Consider the following 18595-nt stretch of genomic DNA (forward strand, 5'->3'; position numbering starts at 1 on the left):
CTTATTTAACTTATATGCAGAGTACATCATGAGAAACGCCGGGTTGGATGAATCACAGCTCGGAATTAAGATTGCCGGGAGAATTATCAACAACCTCCGATATGCAGACGATACCACCCTAATGGCAGAAAGCGAAGAGGATCTCAAGAGCCTCTTGTTGAGGGTGAAAGAGGAGAGTGCAAAAGCTGGTTTGAAACTCAACATTAAAAAAACAAAGATCATGGCATCTGGCCCCATCACTTCCTGGCATATGGAAGGGGAAGAAATGGAAGCTGTGACAGATTTTATTTTCTTGGGCTCCAAGATCACCGCAGACGGTGACTGTAGCCATGAAATTAAAAGACGCTTGCTCCTTGGGAGGAAAGCTATGGCAAACCTAGACAGCATTGTAAGAAGCAGAAACATCACCTTGCCGACAAAGGTCCGTCTAATCAAAGCTATGGTTTTCCCAGTAGTAATGTATGGTTGTGAGAGCTGGACTATAAGGAAGGCTGAGCGCCGAAGAATTGATGCTTTCGAACTGTGGTGCTGGAGAAGACTCCTACAAGTGCCCTGGACTGCAAGGAGGTCAAATCAGTCCATCCTAGAAGGACAGATACTGAAGCTGAAGCTCAAATATTTTGGCCACCTAATGCAAAGAGAAAACTCCCTGGAAAAGACGCTGATGCTGGGAAAGACTGAAGGCAAAAGGAGAAGGGGATGGCAGAGGATGAGATGGCTAAATAGCATCACCGATGCAATGAATATGAACTTGAGCACACTCCAGGAGAGAGCGGAGGACAGGAAGGCCTGGCGTGCTATGGTACACGGGGTCACGAAGAGTCAGACACAACTGAACGACTGAACAACAACAAGGGTTGGAAGGGGCCTACAAGGCCATCGAGTCCAACCCCCTGCTCAATGCAGGAATCCAAGCCAGAGCATCCCTGACAAATGGCTGTCCAGCTTCATCTTGAATGCCTCCAGTGTGAGAGAGCCCACTACCTCCCTAGGGAATTGGTTCCATTGTTGTCTTGCTCTAACAGTCAGGAAGCTTTTCCTGATGTTCAGGGAGAATCTGGCTCCCTGTAACTTGAGCCCCTTATTCCGTCTCCTGCACTCTGGGATGATCGAAAAGAGATCCTGGCCTTCTTCTCTGTGACAACCTTTCAAGCACTTGAAGAGCAGTATCATATCGCCCCTCAGTCTTCTCTTCTCAAGGCTAAACATGCCCACTTCTTTCAGTCTCTCTTCATAGGACTTTGTTTCCAGTCCCCTGATCGTCTTTGTTGCCCTCCTCTGAACCCTCTCCAGTTTGTCTGCATCCTTCTTAAAGTGCATTGCCCAGAACTGGACACAGTACTCCAGATGAGGCCTAACCAGTGCTGAGTAGAGGGGAACTAGGACTTCCCAGGACTTGGAAGCTATGCTTCTATTAATGCAGCCCAAAAGAGCATTTGCATTTTTGCAGCCACATCACATTATTGGTTCATATTCAGCTACAACAACTCCAAGATCCTTCTCGCTTGTAGTGTTGTTGAGCCACGTATTATTTATTTATTTATTTATTTATTTATTTTAATTTCTATACCGCCCAATAGCCGAAGCTCTCTGGGCAGTTCACAAAAATACGGTTCACGTATCCCCCATCTTGTAACTGTGCATTTGGTTTCTTTTTCCTAGGTGCAGAACTTGGCATTTATCCCTATTAAATATCATTCTCTTGTTTTCTGCCCAGCCCTCCAGTCTATCCAGATCACTTTGAATTTTGTTTCTGTCTTCCAAAGTATTAGCTATCCCGCCCAATTTTGTGTCATCTGCAAATCTGATCAGCATTCCCTGCACCTCCTCCTCCAAGTCATTAATAAAAATGTTGAAGAGCACTGGGCCTAGGACTGAGCCCTGCGGTACCCCACTCATTACCTCTCCCCAGTTTGGGAGGATCCCATTGGTAAGCACTCTTATTGAGTCCGAATTGAGTCCGATTCTGTAGCTAACTGTGGATCCACTGGATCGTTGTTTCATCTAGCCCACTTTGAGCTAGTTTGCTCATCAGGATATCATGGGGCACTTTATCAAAAGCTTTGCTGAAGTCGAGGTATATGATGTCTACAGCATTCCCACAGTCCACAAGGGAGGTGACTTGATCAAAAAATGAGATTAGATTCATCTGGCAGGATTTGTTCTTGACAAATCCATGTTGGCTTTGAGTAATCACTGCATTGTTTTCAAGGTGCTTCCAGATGGATTGCTTTATCATCTGCTCCAGAATTTTCCCAGGGATTGATGTCAGACTGACTGGTCTGTAGTTCCCAGGTTCCTCCTTTTGGCCCTTTTTGAAGATAGGGACAACATTAGCCAACATTTGCTTATGAAGTGGGAGTGGGCGTTAATATTTTATACTAAATGGAGCACATGGGAGAAGAGAGCTAATCCCCCCACCTTACCTTGCTACCCTCTGCTACTTTACGCCATTTTCCTCCAGTCTTGCTCTGATACCAGGAGTGAGATGGTAGGGAGAAAATGGCTTAAAGCAGTGAGTGGAGCACAGTGAGGTATGGAGAGGAGTGGGTTTTGCTCCCCGCCCCCATGCATTCCATATCATACCAAAAGTGAATCCCCCACCCCTTCTTTATAGCCAAACAGGCAAGCTCATGTTTAATAAATATGCACATATCTGGTCTGGCCCTGAATGTCCTGTCTTCCAGAGAGGTATATTTAGTAGGACGTTGTGAGAGGCATGAGATAACTCATCTTAGGAATCAGTTTTACCTATCACGTTGCAAACAGTAGTTTGTCCTGAAACCTAATCCTGCCAAAATGGATTTCAGGCTATGATGCTGTCCCAGTGCGATGTTTCATAGGATCACAGCGTAAACTGAGGTTAGTGAAATTCTTCTGCTGGAACTCTATGTTATGTAAGTACACACTGATTTATCCACTATATACAGAGTATGTGGAATACAGAACTCACAGTAATATTAAGTAAATCTGAAGATACATATGAAATCATACTTTCATATGATTAGACATTTTTGTCTTCCAAATGTGTGCTCTAAATTAAAATTTCCATCTGCTTTTATTAGGAAACCAATTGCACAGAAAAATAGCCAACACCCACAAGGATATTGCTTCCACCACTGTCTTTATCAAAACAAAATGCTAGCAGTCTATCCCAGGTCACTGATACATGGCCTAGCTTTCGCAAGAGTGATAAACGAGCAACAGGCTATAATTGTCTGGGTTATCTCTATCCCCAGATTTACGAATGTGGACTATATGTCACAAATTTTACTCTGTTGGAAAGGTTTTGTCTGTCAATAAAAGATTAAAAACAACAGTCAGGGAGTTGAGCATATCTATACCTGATGACAATCTTAATGTGTGAGCATCCAGAACATGAGACTTTTGCCTTTTTAGTGTGTAATCCTCTTAGTGTCTTGTACATTTCAATGAGCTTTAATGTTAGGGAATTAAAAAAAAAAAAAAACACCATTGGTATCTGGCCCCTTTGCCTTGAATTTAGCTTTCAAAAAAAATCAAATTACTTATTCATTGCAAAGTGTTTACACCTAGATGTGCAACTCCTGCATCCTTGAAGCACATTTAAATGTTTGACTCTATTAACAGGAATCAAAACTGTAATGTGAACATTTATATTATTTAAACTTTTGTCTGTCTTGCTTTGCTTCTCACTTTTCATTTTTCTTTATCAACAAGAATTGGTAGTAATTATTTCCCCCCCCCCCCCACTATGACCAAAGAAGAATTTTCCAATTTTAGTTTGTTTGGAGTGCGCTTATCCCCTACACCAAAGGCATGCTCAATTTACAATGCCAATAATTACCTATGGTTATGTTAAAAGCAAACATTACTTAAACATAATCAAATTGCAAACCGGGTAAACCATGCAATTGTCTTTATCTTCAGGAAACAATGAGCTCATGTACGTGAACAGCAGACATTAGTGAAATAACACTAGCTATAATTCCAGTAGTGACGGTGTCTACAACCAGGCACTTTTGTAATTAGTCGCTGACAGTGGAGGTTAGAACAGCAGAGAGAGGCACATCTCCCTCACCTCTCAAATTGTATTTTGCATTTGCTTTCTATTGACATGATACAGCACCAGCTTCGATGGCCTGACAAATTACACACATCGTAGGGAGAATTTCACAACTAGTTCAAATATCATAAAGGGTTTTTTGCACAACAGCATTACAGACTCTCCAGTTATAGTCAGTATTTATGTTTTGAACAAAATGGACAGTCTCCCGTTTTAAATCTAGGGTTGACAGCTTTTAACGCTAAGACATGAGTCCTTTGTTTCTGTGAGTGGAACTCTGCTCATGGCTGCTTTCTCTTGTCAGAGAGGGAGAAGAGGCCATTTTTACCAATTCCCTATTCTTCCTGCAGCATCCTGTGCCCCGCTGAAAATCTGCTTTGGAGTATTGAGGATCCTTCAGAACAGCATGGGAAGTTGCACTGGGAGCTGTAGAGGGAAAGGGAAATTGGCAAAAAAACACAAAACCTGCTGCCAGCAGGAGTCTCCACTGGATCAGAGTCCCTTCTGTGAATGGAAGGGCAACTTAGGATTCAAGTATGTATAACTTCCATTGCTGTTCCAATGCAGTGAGATAGAATGTAGCCACTGCATCTCCTATTCTGTTGCTCTGTTGGTCCTTTGCTCACTCTCCTGTCCTTCTTGTGGTAGGAAAAAACTAACATTCAGCTACTTAGGGATAAGGGTAAGTGAACAGAATGTCATGATCCAGACTACCAGCAGTGACTTGGATACCCACAGAAGCACTAGATCTGAACCCTGACACTGTCCTGAGTCCAGCAATCAGTGACCAATGGAATCCGATACCCCCAGGGACTGCAGCCCTCAAACTGGACCCCATCAGCCTCCTTGTCCCCAAGGGCCTCATGTATCAAACCTGTTCACCCCCACAGGTAGCATGTTCACCATGAGATGATGGAGAGATATCAGAATGCTAGGCTCCAAGCCTGACAGGTGGCCTCTTTAAAGATCTCCATTCTCCATCAAGACCAAGCAAGTAGAGCCTGAGAAAGGCAGTCAGGCTAATAAACTAAGGGTTCAGTAAGAACCCATCGCTTATTGGAACAAGTTGGGATCTGCCCCATGTTCTAAAGGAACTTTCTATATCACTCTTGCTTTCTGACCTTTGAGTGGATACACACTCTTAGCCATCACCTGCCATGCCTCCCTCAGACTCTTCCAAGGACGAAGGGGAATGGCAGGCTCCAGATCCGGGGGAAGACTAGCACAGAAGTAGCCCAAGCCCCCTGACTTCCTGTGGATGATCCATGCTCGGATGCAGCCTCTCCAGAGGATTCAGAAGGTGAAGTTCCACTGACCCCAGCAGAGCAAAGGCCGCATGTAAAAGAACAATGATGAGTCTCTGTTTAAGACAGAGAGGATCCCAGAGGCCAGAGGACTGATTGCCAGCAGCTGCTCCAGGATGCTGCAGTTAAAAGCAGGAAGTAAGCAGGGACAAAGATGCTGGAGAACAATGTCATTTCCATGCACCAGATCTTGTCAGCCCGCCTCGATCCTGAACTTCAGCCTTGCTCGTGAATCCCTGTGTTTAGACCATGGACTGGAAATATGACTTCTCTCCGCCATGTCGTCTTGGCTTTGTCTGAACAGGTAAAGTTCCCCACTCTGAGCTTCCTTTCTCCTTCCTTAGCCTTGGACAGGGTTATGATCCTGCCAATCAGTCAGTGAGTTATTGCCGCTGTTGCTGGCCAGCTGCGGTCAGCCGGCAAGAACTGATACCACCCTGCTTTGGCTATCTGCTCTGGACTACCACTTGACCTGCTTTATCTATTTGCAGTATTTATAAGCTGATCTACAAGATGGCAGCTCACAACAAGAAATAAAACAGGTTAACGTTGTTAAGGAAATATCCAAGGCAGGTTAGGTTGAACAATCAGAAATTTATTAAAGCACATCACGGCCATGAGAGGGACAGACGAAACTGTCTCTCCCCCATCCCAAAAGAAAACAGGATGCATTTATACAGACTGAAAGTTGTAGAACAAAGAAAAACACACTACGCATGCTCAGAAACCAATTACTACTCAGCACAGTCTTATCAGCACAGCAGCCTTCTTATCTTTAGAGACATTACTTTGGTGGATAGGAATTTCTTGCTTATGAGCAAGTTACAATTACTTTCTCATGGCCACACACACTCAATCAATCCCATCAGGCACCTTGCCTGAACCAAACTATTTACAAGGCCTAGTCAGGCCTACTTTCACAACATTTAATAACAATAAAAGTATAAATACAGTATAAAAACAGTTGCAAAGAGTAAAATCAGCTTAAAGTGAAGACAGATTAAAAGACCTGGGAGAATAAAAAATATCTTTGCCTAACTTGGGGCCAGATGAGCCTCTCTGGGGAGGGCATTCCACACCTAGGAAGCCACCACTGAAAGGTCCTCTCTCTTGTAACCATCCACCACACCTCACTTGGTGGGGGAACTCGGAGAAGGACCTCCAAAGATCTCAAAGATCCAGGTATGTACATGTGGAGAGAGGTGGCTCTTCAGGTATTCTGGTCCCAAACTATGAAGGACCTTAAAGGTCAAAACCAGCATCTTGAATTGGGCCCCAAAATAGACAGAGCCAGTAAAAGTGGTGAAGATTCCACTGTGGGCTCATCCCCACCGGTATTGAATAGGACTAGTTGGAGAACAGGACAGCAAATGCAGACCTGTAGTGGCCGCAGTGGCTTAGTGGTTAAGACGCTGAATTGCAGACCAGAAGGTCAGCAAGACAGCACTTTGACACTCGAGTGCTGCGTGATGGAGTGAGCTCCCGTCTTCAGTCCCAGCTTCTGCCAACCGAGCAGTTCAAAAGCAAGAAATTGCAAGTAGATAAATAGGTGCCGCTTAGGCGGGAAAGGTAACTGTGTTCCGTGCACCTCGGTGTTCAGCCATGCCGGCCACATGACCACGGAAGCGTCTTCAGATAGCGCTGGCTCTTCGGCTTAGAAATGGAGATGAGCACCACACCCTAGAGTCAGACACGACTGGTTGGGGACACCTTTACCTTTACCTTTTTTTAGTGGACTGAAGGTGACAGAGATTGAACAGAAACTGTCCTGCTTTGTGTCAGTCCACTCTCATATAGTTTTAATGTTGTATATATAACTTGTCCTTGTTTTCTTTAAAAATGTGTAGACATAGAAAAAAATGAATTGTATTCATTTTAATTAGATATTTTAAAAAGAATATATTTGGGTTGGGTCAAACACATTACCCAGCCAGGATCAGTAGTAATTTTATATTAAGGACCTACAAGATTGTTGCTGCTGACATGGTTATGCTGTAGTAACACCATGTGATGATCCCGTTAGAAAAACAGCACCCATGGTGTTAGTATAACATTTGAAAGGGACCATATTCCAGAGGAAAGCAAACAATGAACATCCTAATGTTTTAAATCGTATATGCCCAGTGGCAGCCAGTGAGGTAGTTTGCTAGGTGAAAATGTTGGCAACTACTGTGCAGTGATCAAGCAGGGAGAAGACCTTCTCCACACCTTTAACCACCGGTAGGTGGTGGTAGCACATACAGGTTGATGATGTTGGCAGAGGCAACTAGCCAATCTGTGGGTGTGACTGCTATCTATTTGCACTGAATTGCTTTCCATAGGATGCTCATTCCAAACTCTCTTGGACCCACAACCGCATCCACATTCTGGAGCAACTAGTCACTTAGAAACACCTTATTTTTATTGCTTTTTTTTACTAGAGGGTAGAAGTATTTAATTTGTAGTCCTTACCACCACCACCACCCCCAAATTAAAAACCCTCACTGCTCACCTTATATTGTATAAAATGGCTATCTGGGTCCACAGTTTCTGAGGTCTGATGTTCCAGATGGTTTGTGAACTGAAAGTTGTCTGGAAATCCAGCACAAACTTCCCAACTGAAAAAAAGTAGTAAAAAGCTATTGTTATTTAAGAATTCATTTAATGTTTCTTCCTAAATGTATATGAAGTCTACATATCATTTTTCTTTCAGTAGTATTTGTAGGAATTCCAGGTTGTATCCAGAGGTACCTTGTGCGATCAGAAAGACACGTTGCTTATGCAAGGTGTCCCAACGTTGCTAAATTCCACTAGTTCTCCTCTCCCACCGCAGCCCCCTCATGCCCCATCCAATGCTGTTCTGAATCGACTTTTGACCTTCAAAAACAGATTGGAGGGTCACAGGGGGCTGCTATGGAGACAAGGCAGGAAAATCCCATTGCATGAACTGAACTCTGCTTGCACCTCTCAGGATACAGCCCCTCACAAATACTTAGGGTAAATTAGGGGGGAACATGTGGAAGGCCTACCTCCTCATACAAACACAATGACATGCAAGAGAGAGACATTGATTGAAATGCAGCTACAGCTTTTGTTAAACATCAGTAGCGTGAATGACCTTTAAATTAGAAGGCCTAGTGGGAATTCAGACAGTGAAAACATACTTGGGAATTTTCAGCCACTACAGCTTCCCAGAATAAATTAGCTATAGAGTACCCTTTGTGTAGCTTTGAGACTCAGAATGTTTGTTCAGAGCAGCTGAGCTGTACTGTAAGTTGTATAGCCCTGTAAAGCATTGTCACCTTGCAGGATGAAGACGAGTTGAAACAGCTATTGCCACCCACCAAATTTCAGTAGCCTTTGGTTAAAGACCCCAGACATCCTAGGTGATACCCAGCTTCTAGTCTTTCTAGCCTTCCCTGGCACCAATGGGGGATTTCCTCTCAATACAAATACCAGTTTCAGGAGAGGGCTTTTTCCTCAGGACCACAACATGGAGAAAAGGCTTAATTTCCCCCTCCATGCCTCCTTGATCCAAATAATCATCAGCCCTTCCCACCTGATGCTATTTGCATTTTTTAAAACCTGGATTTTAAATGTACCTTTAAGACCAAATCAAGTTTGGCCGTAAGGAGTGTCTACTCAGATACAGGCATGCTCAGTTAAATGTCTCTCACTGAGTAATACGGGGACAAGTCCCCTCCCTGTGTCCCTAAATATATCCCTGTATTTTATCCCATATAAATCAATAGCTGCCATTCACTCCTGTGGTGGTGGTGAGGAGAAGTACACCACCACACTTGAGGATACTACGGCCCATCGCCCCTAAAACTGGGTGACTTGGCGCAACGGGACAGGAATCCTATGTATGGGCAATGTGTGTCTTTCTGCACATTCCATTCAGATGCATTACATCCCATCCTCCAAGACACTCTGCAGTTTTGGGATACTCCCTCCATTATGTGCCCCTCCTCCCATAATGACTGGTATTTCTCTGGTAACGTAAGATTACCAATTACAACAGGTAACATGTTACGCTGCAACTATTCCTTAGAAAGCTAGGATTATAACTGTGTAGGCTTATGCAGGCATAAACCTAAGCTTGAGCCCTGGCACCTGATATAAAATGTATAGCATTGCTGCCTAGGGATGTACAGATTGTATAAAATCTATTCCATCTGTGTTTCATAGATTGTCGGGCGCCTTTCGTTCTACAGTCCACCCATCAATAGAATCAGAATTCTTTTATGCGCACGTGCGAAAATGTACAGATTCCCCCAACATGCCCCCAATCCCCCCAAATGTACATTTTCACACTTTAACCTATGGGGAAATGAGCATTTTGGCTGTTTTTAAATTATTTTTGTGTGTATTTTTTTACAATAAAATTTGCTCAAAATCTGGAAACTTAGAAAAACGGTCCACAAGACATCAGAATCTGCCTGACAGAGGAAAGTCCGGCCTGCTGTGGAATCCACCAGTCGGATTCATCAAAATCCAAACTCATTTGGTTCCATTGTGGATTTCTCCGACATCCCTATTGCTGTCCCTGTTACTTGCACTTTACTGTATTCCATCTCTCACTGTGCTTCCCTACAATTCTTTGCCATCCTTTGTGAGTCCTATGTTCCACCTGCCTCCTCAGCTGTAACAATATATATGGAGGTCAGAAGTAAAACCAGCAGTAGCTGGGAGATGAAGTTTGAAGAAGAAACAAGAAGTGAGATGGAGACAGAGGATTAAAGAGGCAAGGGGAGAACAGTGTGTATGTAATAGCTCTGTAAGAAATTGTTTTAATAAAGTACACTGTTTATATTAATTTGGGAGTTGCTCCTTTGATTACCTAAATAGCATCACATGAAACATGGTGGCAGCAAAAAGTTTGTAAGGAAGCCCAAGAGGAGAAAAAGATCAAGGCCCCAGCAATTATTAAAACAGATTATAAGATGCATAGAGGGACTGAGGCCTCCAGCACAGCTGGATTTCAGCACAAAGAGCCTGGCACAGACATGGAAGCAGGACTTCAGTCTGTATACAGAGTGAACCATGGCTGATAAAGAAGAGAAAATGAAAATAAAGCTGTTTTGCTTTATTTAGTGGTCCAGGAAGTAAGAGCAACACTGATTCCAGGGAACTTTGAAACACTAACAGAATTGTTTCATGCCTATGGTGACTCCAAGAAAAAATAGGCTGTAGATAAAGATCAATTTTTTAAACTGAAACCATGAAGAAGAGGAAGGAATAGAAACCTGTATCACAGCACTGGCATCCACATGTAACTTTGGAGACATAAAAGACTCCCTAATTAGGCAGAGGATTGTGTGTAGCACAGAGGACTCTGCCTTGAGGGGGAGACTACTAAGAGGGGTAGATCGAACCCTGAAAAAATGTCACCAAGTTGCAATGGCAGCAGAATTTGTAAACAAAGGGTTAGAATTATATCAACACCCACATACACAGAGCATATTCACAGGCTCAACCTAAGGGACTCTGAGAAGCAGGAACTTGACAGACCACCTGCAAACACAAACAATATGATTCAGCCTATGGAAAAGAGTGCAAAAGATATAGAGAACAGAACCATTTCAAGGGCCAGTGTCATAGGTGCCCAACTAGGAAAAAACTAGGCCATGCAGATACGAAAGACCAGCAGACTACAGATGAGGAGATTTCCCATGTAAATTTGTAAATTCTGTGTAACTATGTAAATCTGACAGATTCAAAGCCTTACAGGATACATACATTACCAAAAAAGGTGAGGTAGCGGGGCAGCCACTCAGCCATATTTGCAAAACTGATGCTAGAGCAGAGTCCAGGTGGATAGTGGAGCCATTTGCAATGTCCCACCTGTGAATCTACTGAATAACAGCATCAAAATGGAAAAAAAATGTCACCAAGTGCTATTAATGTATAACATTACAGCCACTTGAATAAGTTAGTTATTTGTTTTGCATTGTTGAAAGATGTTACGATATGTGGAGCTCAGAAGTAAAACCAGCAGTAGCGGGAAGGCAGCGTTTGAAAGAGTGGGAGGTCGAGTGTTAGGGAGGCAAGGAGAGAAGAGAAGGCCCTTTAATTGCTCTATAAGGAACTATCTTAATAAAGTACACTATTTACATTAAGTTTAGAGTGGCTCCTTTAATTACCTAAACAGTGTGTCATGAAACATCAGGGAACAACTTCCAGAATGTTAGTCTTGCACTAACAAATAATCACAAAATTGGCTTTCCAGTGGAGCTTAGGTACTAAATGCTTATCAAAGACCAGGCTCTTTTCTAAACCATGATTTCAGCACACCAGTCATGCCCTGACTGGAGGAGTCTGCCTCAGAGGAGGAGCTAGAGAGCCCAGGAGCCCAGGGTACCCCAGACTAGGGATTGCCACCAGACTCTGCTTCCGAGGCAGAGGCTGAGCCACCCCGATCCCCAGGGCCATCGTCGCCTCAAGCGACAGGCTAGTAGGGCTGTTGTGCGAAGGAGTGCTAGCTTCCAGAAAAGGTCTCCTCAGGAGAAAGGGACTTCTCAGGAGCAGGCTCTGGAAAGGGAACTGTGATTACTGCATTTGAGCTCTGTGTGGGGTCGAGCTGGCCTGCAAAGCTGTTATGTTGGCAGCAAGCTGATTTACCTGGTCCCTGAGAACACATTCAACATGTTTTAGCATTTGAAATTTAGCATTCCTTAATCAAATTAGCCACAACACATTACAGGGAATATGCCAGACTCTCATATCTTATTAGGTTTTTTATGTTTGCTGCTGCTTTTAACTTGTTAATGTGTTTTAATGGTTGGTTATTTTTATATTTTGTGAGCTGCTTTCAGCAACTCTCTTTGGAGGGGAGAAGGAGGATAAAAATGCCTTAAATTAATACATATTTAAATCATCCCCATTTTTTAAATGGAAGCTACAGATCTGCTGAGTTTATTCTTGAAACCCCATAAAGTTTCTCTTATGTGCTTTTATGATATATAGTAAGCTGTAATAACTTCTTTATCATATTATAGCAACAGTTGCAAAATATACCAACACTTGAATCTCCCCCTCCCCCTCTTAGTGGTTCAGAAAAATCAAAGCAAGAGTTAATGTACTTGTCACATCCAGGCAGCAAATCAACAGTGGGATCCAGAAGGGTTTTAGAAATAACTGTGATGCCATTCTTTTCAGCTGCAGTCACTCTGTCGAAGGTCAAACTCAGAACAGGATTTAAGGGAGACCTGAAAAATGGAAACATCATCAAAAATGACCTTTCAGGAATGGGGGAAACCAAACAGCTGCAAAACCAGTCATTATTTGTATATAAAGCAGTGCACATAAGAGCAGATGTTATTAAGAATGAATTCAGCAACAAGGAATTCAAATTTATACTGTTTCCTGTTTGATGGCAAGAAAAAATCAGTAATCTAGCAGCTAGCACCTTGGTGAAGTTCAGGTGGTTTCACCTTGGGAATTTTTACCACAGCAAGCTTGTCACTTTATTAACCTATAGATTATGGACAGCAAAAAAAAAAAAAGAATTATTCCTGAAATTCTGGCTCATCTCCAAGCCAAAGGAACTGCTGAGAAACCAAGAAAAAGAACTATTGCTAGGTTCCTGGTGATCATCTACAATAGAGAAAATCCACTTGCAAGTTAATCAACAATAGCTAAGGTCATGTTTACACTATTTATTTTTCCTTGTACTATGCATGATAAAGCTCAAATGGGAACATGAAAAATCTCCTTTCAGCAGAAACAAGTTAATGCGGGAAAACTTGGAATTGGCCTCATTCCTGCAGCACTGCAGAGCCTTCATGTCTCCCCCACCCTCCCCCACCTCACCCTCAATTAGTAGTGAAGACATGGTAGGCATAGTATATGGTCAGATGTATGGGGGGTAGATGTATCAGAGCAGATCTAATCTGGCTCCGACTTGTTGTTTTCAACCAGGGCAAACCACAACTGCTCTAAATCTAATGGAAAACCCACAACTCATTACCCACAACTATCAATGTGGGTAATTAACAAATATGAAACAATGTTAAAAATAATGTGTGGTCTATAATAGTCTTTTAGAGAATGGCAGGCACATCCCCTTCACAAAAGCAATCTCCCTCAGAGGAAGGGAAATGGATTTCCTGTTCCTAGGAGCAGCTGGTTGGAACAGAGCCATTGAGACTGGCATAACCGAACTCCCTAATTGAGCATTCAGTCTACAGGATGTACTAAACTCTGAAGGAAGGAAAAAGGGTAGACCATAAGAACAATCAACTAAGACTATCTCTGAACAGGTGTCAGATCCTTAGTTGAGCACCATCTCTACAGGGGAGTTATGAGGGAAATGCTGAGTCTGCTGACAAAAGGCGAAACTAGCACAGCACAGGCACTAATATAAATGATGTAGTATTAGTAAGTAGCTCGGAAAGAGCTGGATAGCATTTGACTGGTCAAATATTGTCAAATAATACTTAAGTATTAAAATATGTATTAGAACAGTAATGAAGAGTGGAAATACTGCTCATTAATGGAAACTACTGTCTTCTAGAAGACTATGAAGTCCAGCTCTTCCCAGAACACCATACTAAATCAGATGCAGTTCCCTCCTCTTCATACCAAACACAACGGATTCAGTGATGATCCTAATTCCTGGGCACATGGGACTTGGGCTGACTCTTTTAAAACAAAAAATCTAATACCTAGATTTGAATGTTCCTAAGCATGTGTCGAGTCCCTTTCTCCAAAGGAGGAAGGAAGGGTGTAGAATTTGAAGTCATGTGCTTGCTTTCAGCTCGTCTGGCTCAGGCAGTGGTGGGGAAACTCTGGCCTTCCAGATGTTGTTAGACTGCAACTCACATTAGCCCTAGGCAGCACAGCCAATGGTGAGGGATGCTGAGCTTTGTAGTCCAACAACATCTGTAGGGCCACACATGCCTCCACCCCTGGCCTAAGATGTCAGCATTCCACTCACTCAGTACTGCCTGAGGGTCGAACCAGCTGAGCCCTGTCACTGGAGAAAAGTGCAGGTGGAGGGGACAGCCTTTGGGGAGGTAAATGGCAATGGCACCCCTTTTACACTTGAAATTCGGACACCTCAGCCCACCGTTATTCATGACTGAGGCTGATCCAGGTTTAAACAACTGGGGTTGCTAATGTCACATCTAGTTTGGCTCTCAGATATAGCCCGAGATGGTGAGCAACAGTCATTTGACTGAGGGAAAGAGGGTCGGGCCGCGTTGTTATCTGGTGGCTGTGCGTGGCATCTGAAAGGCCAACACAAAAGTGTAGAGTTTTGCCAAATGAAACCAGTAAAATGGTGCCAGCCACTTCCACTGCATAAGCCTGGATGCATCTATATTCATAACATGAAGTGTTCACAACATACATACATGTACACTACAATACAAAGTAGCCATCACCCACAAGTAATAGCAGTGCATATAGGAATATGCATACATATTAACAGCAAAAGTGGATTGCCTGGAATGTCTTCTGGCTTTGCATTCACCACTTCTAGCAAGTAGCCAGAAGTTGAGTCAGCCCACCAAAATTCCTGTTAACCCAGAAGCCCTAAACATTTGCAGCTATGATGTCTGTGTCTATTTGTTCCATATTTCCTCCTGAATCCTGCTCCAAGATACCAGCAATTTCAGCATGTGACCAGCAGGAAAAACTTACTGGGGGTGTGGAGCAACGCATGCACACATATGTTATCTTGGCTCCTGAAGGCCTGGAGAGCAAGTGCAGCTGTGTGTGCATGTGTGCATACACACACACGTTGCCCTGGCTCCTGAAGGGCTGGGGGAAAAGAGGCCCCTATACCTGCACTTAATATGATATAGGCTACCACTTACACAAGTGTGACTTTCTACGAGATGTAGTGATGACCACCAATTTGGATGGCTTTAAAAGGGGCTCAGACAAATTCATGGAGGATAAGCCTATCAATGGCTACTAGTCCTGATGGTTATATGCTTCCTCCTGTATCAGAGACATTATGTCTATGTACACCAGCTGCTGGGAAACATGGGCAGGAAGGTGCTGTTGCACTCATGCCCTCCTTGTGGGTTTCCTGTGGGCAGCTGGCTGGCCACTGTGTGAACAGAATGCTGGACTAGATGGACTTTTGGTCTGATGCAGCACAGCTCTTATGACCTGATTTCATTGAATATTTTACAATATTTGACCATGGTAAAATAATGGGTAGTCAACTGACTGGCATCCCAACTGGGATGAAATAAGAATCAATGAGAGAAAACAGGCCATGACAGAAGCTGAACAGCAATCTTATTTCAATTAATGTGAGCCCTACAGAGGAGAGCTTTTGAAATATTTTCTGCAGAGTAGAATATTAGTCCCATCAAAAGTCCAAATAGACTTTTTCAGGAAAGAATCGTAAGTAAGAAATAGTATAACTTTTCCTGAAAAAAATAACAGTTTTAAATTTTAATGCAATGCTTTCAAGGTATATTCCTCCATAGGAATAATTCCAAAAGCATTCATACTGGTGGAAAAAAGGAGGACAAACCTGTTGCAGTCTTTTTAACAGATTGATAGTAAACAGAAATAACTCAAGCATGCTGCTGTTTCCTAAAGTTAAGGGCAGAATATGCATGACATTTTTCCAAGAAAGAAAAAACTCCCCATGTAGAACAACTCACACATGTGAAGCAGCCATTATATTGAGGTCAAAGAGTGAACAGGGTGTCATAATAGTGAGAATCGTTTATTATAATCAAATCATAAAAATCACAGATACTTTTATTATGTCCCTACAGATTACTTTAAAATCAATCACACCTTTTTTCTTAAAAGTGCACTTGTATTTGGATAAAGCGTCAATGAAAGTAAGAATTCAAAATAAATATTTTTCTCCATTTCCCTTCAGTTTATATTATATGCCTGTTGCATCTGACAGCATCTTGTATACAGTTGTGCTCTCTTTTTGAATAATAAATTTGTTTCTTCTCCTGTCTGTGTGGTTCTTTCATATTGTAATGGCTATACAATGATAATGTTCAATAAATCGGCAATCATGCTTAAATATTGTAATTGAGGTCAAATTTGTGAAGAAGCTTTGGGGAAATCCTTTCAAGTTCATTTTGGCAAAAAGAGACCACTATACATTAACACTTCAACTGCAGGAGATGACTTGCCTGCAAACAACATTTCTGAAAAGGTACTCTATTTTCACAAGGGGAAAATTCTTTAAAGAAGAATAGCTATTCTAAACCTGTCTCAACACAAATGTGATGTATATAACTACACACACGTGTCTGCGCGCGCGCACACACACACGCACACACACTTTTCTACTTATGAAACCAACACTTTAAAATGTGTTAGAAGCAGGGCACAATACTGTTGAAACTCAATCATTTATTACAGAAATATTCAGATATTCTTTTCTTTTATGGGTGGCCATTTCAAGACAATCAACAAAGGAGATCAATATTGACAATTCTCAAAATCTACATATTTAAAGTTAGCTACTTTCACAAACATATCCACTACTAATTATGGATTACTTTAAGGGTGAGCCAGATTCTAGTTGGTACAAAATAATGAAATTGCTCAAGCACAAACCATGTTACTGCTTTTATAATTGGATTATTGAAAAGAAATTCCTTAAATTAATATTTTTACATTGTGTGTATGAAGACAAATGTAGCTGTTGTTCTTAAGTGTGTGTGTGTGTGTGTGTGTGTGTGTGTATATATATATATGAAGATTATATTCATTCCATTCTGTTCAGTCTACTCCCAAATTTCTATTGTGGCTGTGCCTACATAAAGTTATATCCAGTTTATTGAGTGCTGCACCCACCAAAATGGCAAACAAGAGATGATAAACAACCTCTTGCCACCAGTAAATAAAAGAAACAACAACCATTTTAATGCTTACAAAATATACCAGAAAATAGTTTAAACACATAAATGTAAGGAAAGATTATCTTAAGTCAAAGGAAAACAAACTACTTTCTTTCTACATTAGCACATCTTTTTCCTTTGGAGAATTTCTTCCTGCAGAATAAGAGCTGGCATTTTGGACCACAATCTTGTGACAGGGCATTGTAATATTTCTGAATCCAAATCATTTGATTAACAGTAGAGTAATAAATCACTATTACTGAACTGGAGAGAAAAGTCAGGATATGAAAAACAACAGCAGAAAAGTTACATTCTAATAGAACAAAATACCAAATATGAAAATTTACAATTTTGTTTCCCTTTCACATTCAGAATGATCCATTGCAATGTCTGCAAAAGACATTTTAAATTCAAGAATACATGCCAGTTTCTGGGTTAGCAAACTCACTTTCAAAACAATCATGGAATACACATTCTTTGAGAACTGCTTTCATTTTTTGAGCAAGCAAAAAATGGTAATTGACTCAAGGTAGACTCAAGGTAGACTCAAGGTAGGCAGGTACAGTTTAGTCACAACATAGTTCTAGTGCCATAAAGGATGCCACTATAAAAAGGAACGCTTAGCATGTGTCTGTAAAACATATAGACTAAAACACAATCCAACCCCTGTTCTCAGCAGGTTACCATGAAAATAAATCCCACAGTAAAGTTTAGGATCAGATATTAAGATTTTTAATTTTAAAACATGGCAAGAGATGGAAGAAAAATTATTAATGTGGTCCTTGGTATCACATATTTAACACACTATATTTATGATATATTTATAGCATTTTCACTTTTCATCTTAGTCACAGATTGAGGCTACAGTCCTATGTACCCTTACCTGAGCGTAAGCTTCACTGAAGCTTACAGTAGGATTTACATTTGAGCAAACATACAGAGGATTGCGCCATGACAATTCTGATTAAAACAAAGGAATGAGCAATTATATTGGGCTCTATACATTTCTACAAATTTACATAAAATGCCTGGTATATTTTACACACAAAAATGTAAACAAAACCATTTGTAGAAAATGGAAATGTAATGTAAAAACATGGAAATGTTTTTACACTGAGGGGCAGGGAATGTATTCATAAAATAATCTTACATTGTGACTACATTGAAGTATAAGAACATTTCTAAACTGAATAAACACAGATGTATCTTGGTAATATAGTGACATCACAAACTTAAACAAGTGTGTTATATTGATGACTACGCAGATGTTTTAGGATATAGGTGTTAAAAAACAGACTAACACAGGAGTAACTCTGAAATACATCAATTTTTGTCTCTGGAAATAGCAATAATTGCATGAAATACTTCACTAAAACAATACCCACATTTTCTGAAATGCTAAAAATAAATGAACCATTGCATAGCCT

At 41.5% G+C, this 18595-nt stretch overlaps 1 protein-coding gene across 1 annotated transcript in view; it reads right to left on the bottom strand.

Moving 5' to 3' along the window:
• DCDC1 (doublecortin domain containing 1) overlaps positions 1–18595 on the bottom strand; it is a 465182-nt gene that overhangs the window by 207079 nt on the left and 239508 nt on the right. Inside the window, exons 14-15 of the mRNA XM_084852919.1 lie at positions 12414–12539; positions 7841–7946 (exon numbers count right to left, since the gene is read on the bottom strand). Of these exons, the coding sequence (XP_084709045.1) occupies positions 7841–7946; positions 12414–12539 (232 nt within the window). The remainder of the gene's footprint in view (positions 1–7840; positions 7947–12413; positions 12540–18595) is intronic.

Source organism: Heloderma suspectum, chromosome 1 (genome assembly GCF_057233095.1).
Source record: "Heloderma suspectum isolate Gila_16-S chromosome 1, 16-S_ref, whole genome shotgun sequence".
NCBI lineage: Eukaryota > Metazoa > Chordata > Lepidosauria > Squamata > Helodermatidae > Heloderma > Heloderma suspectum.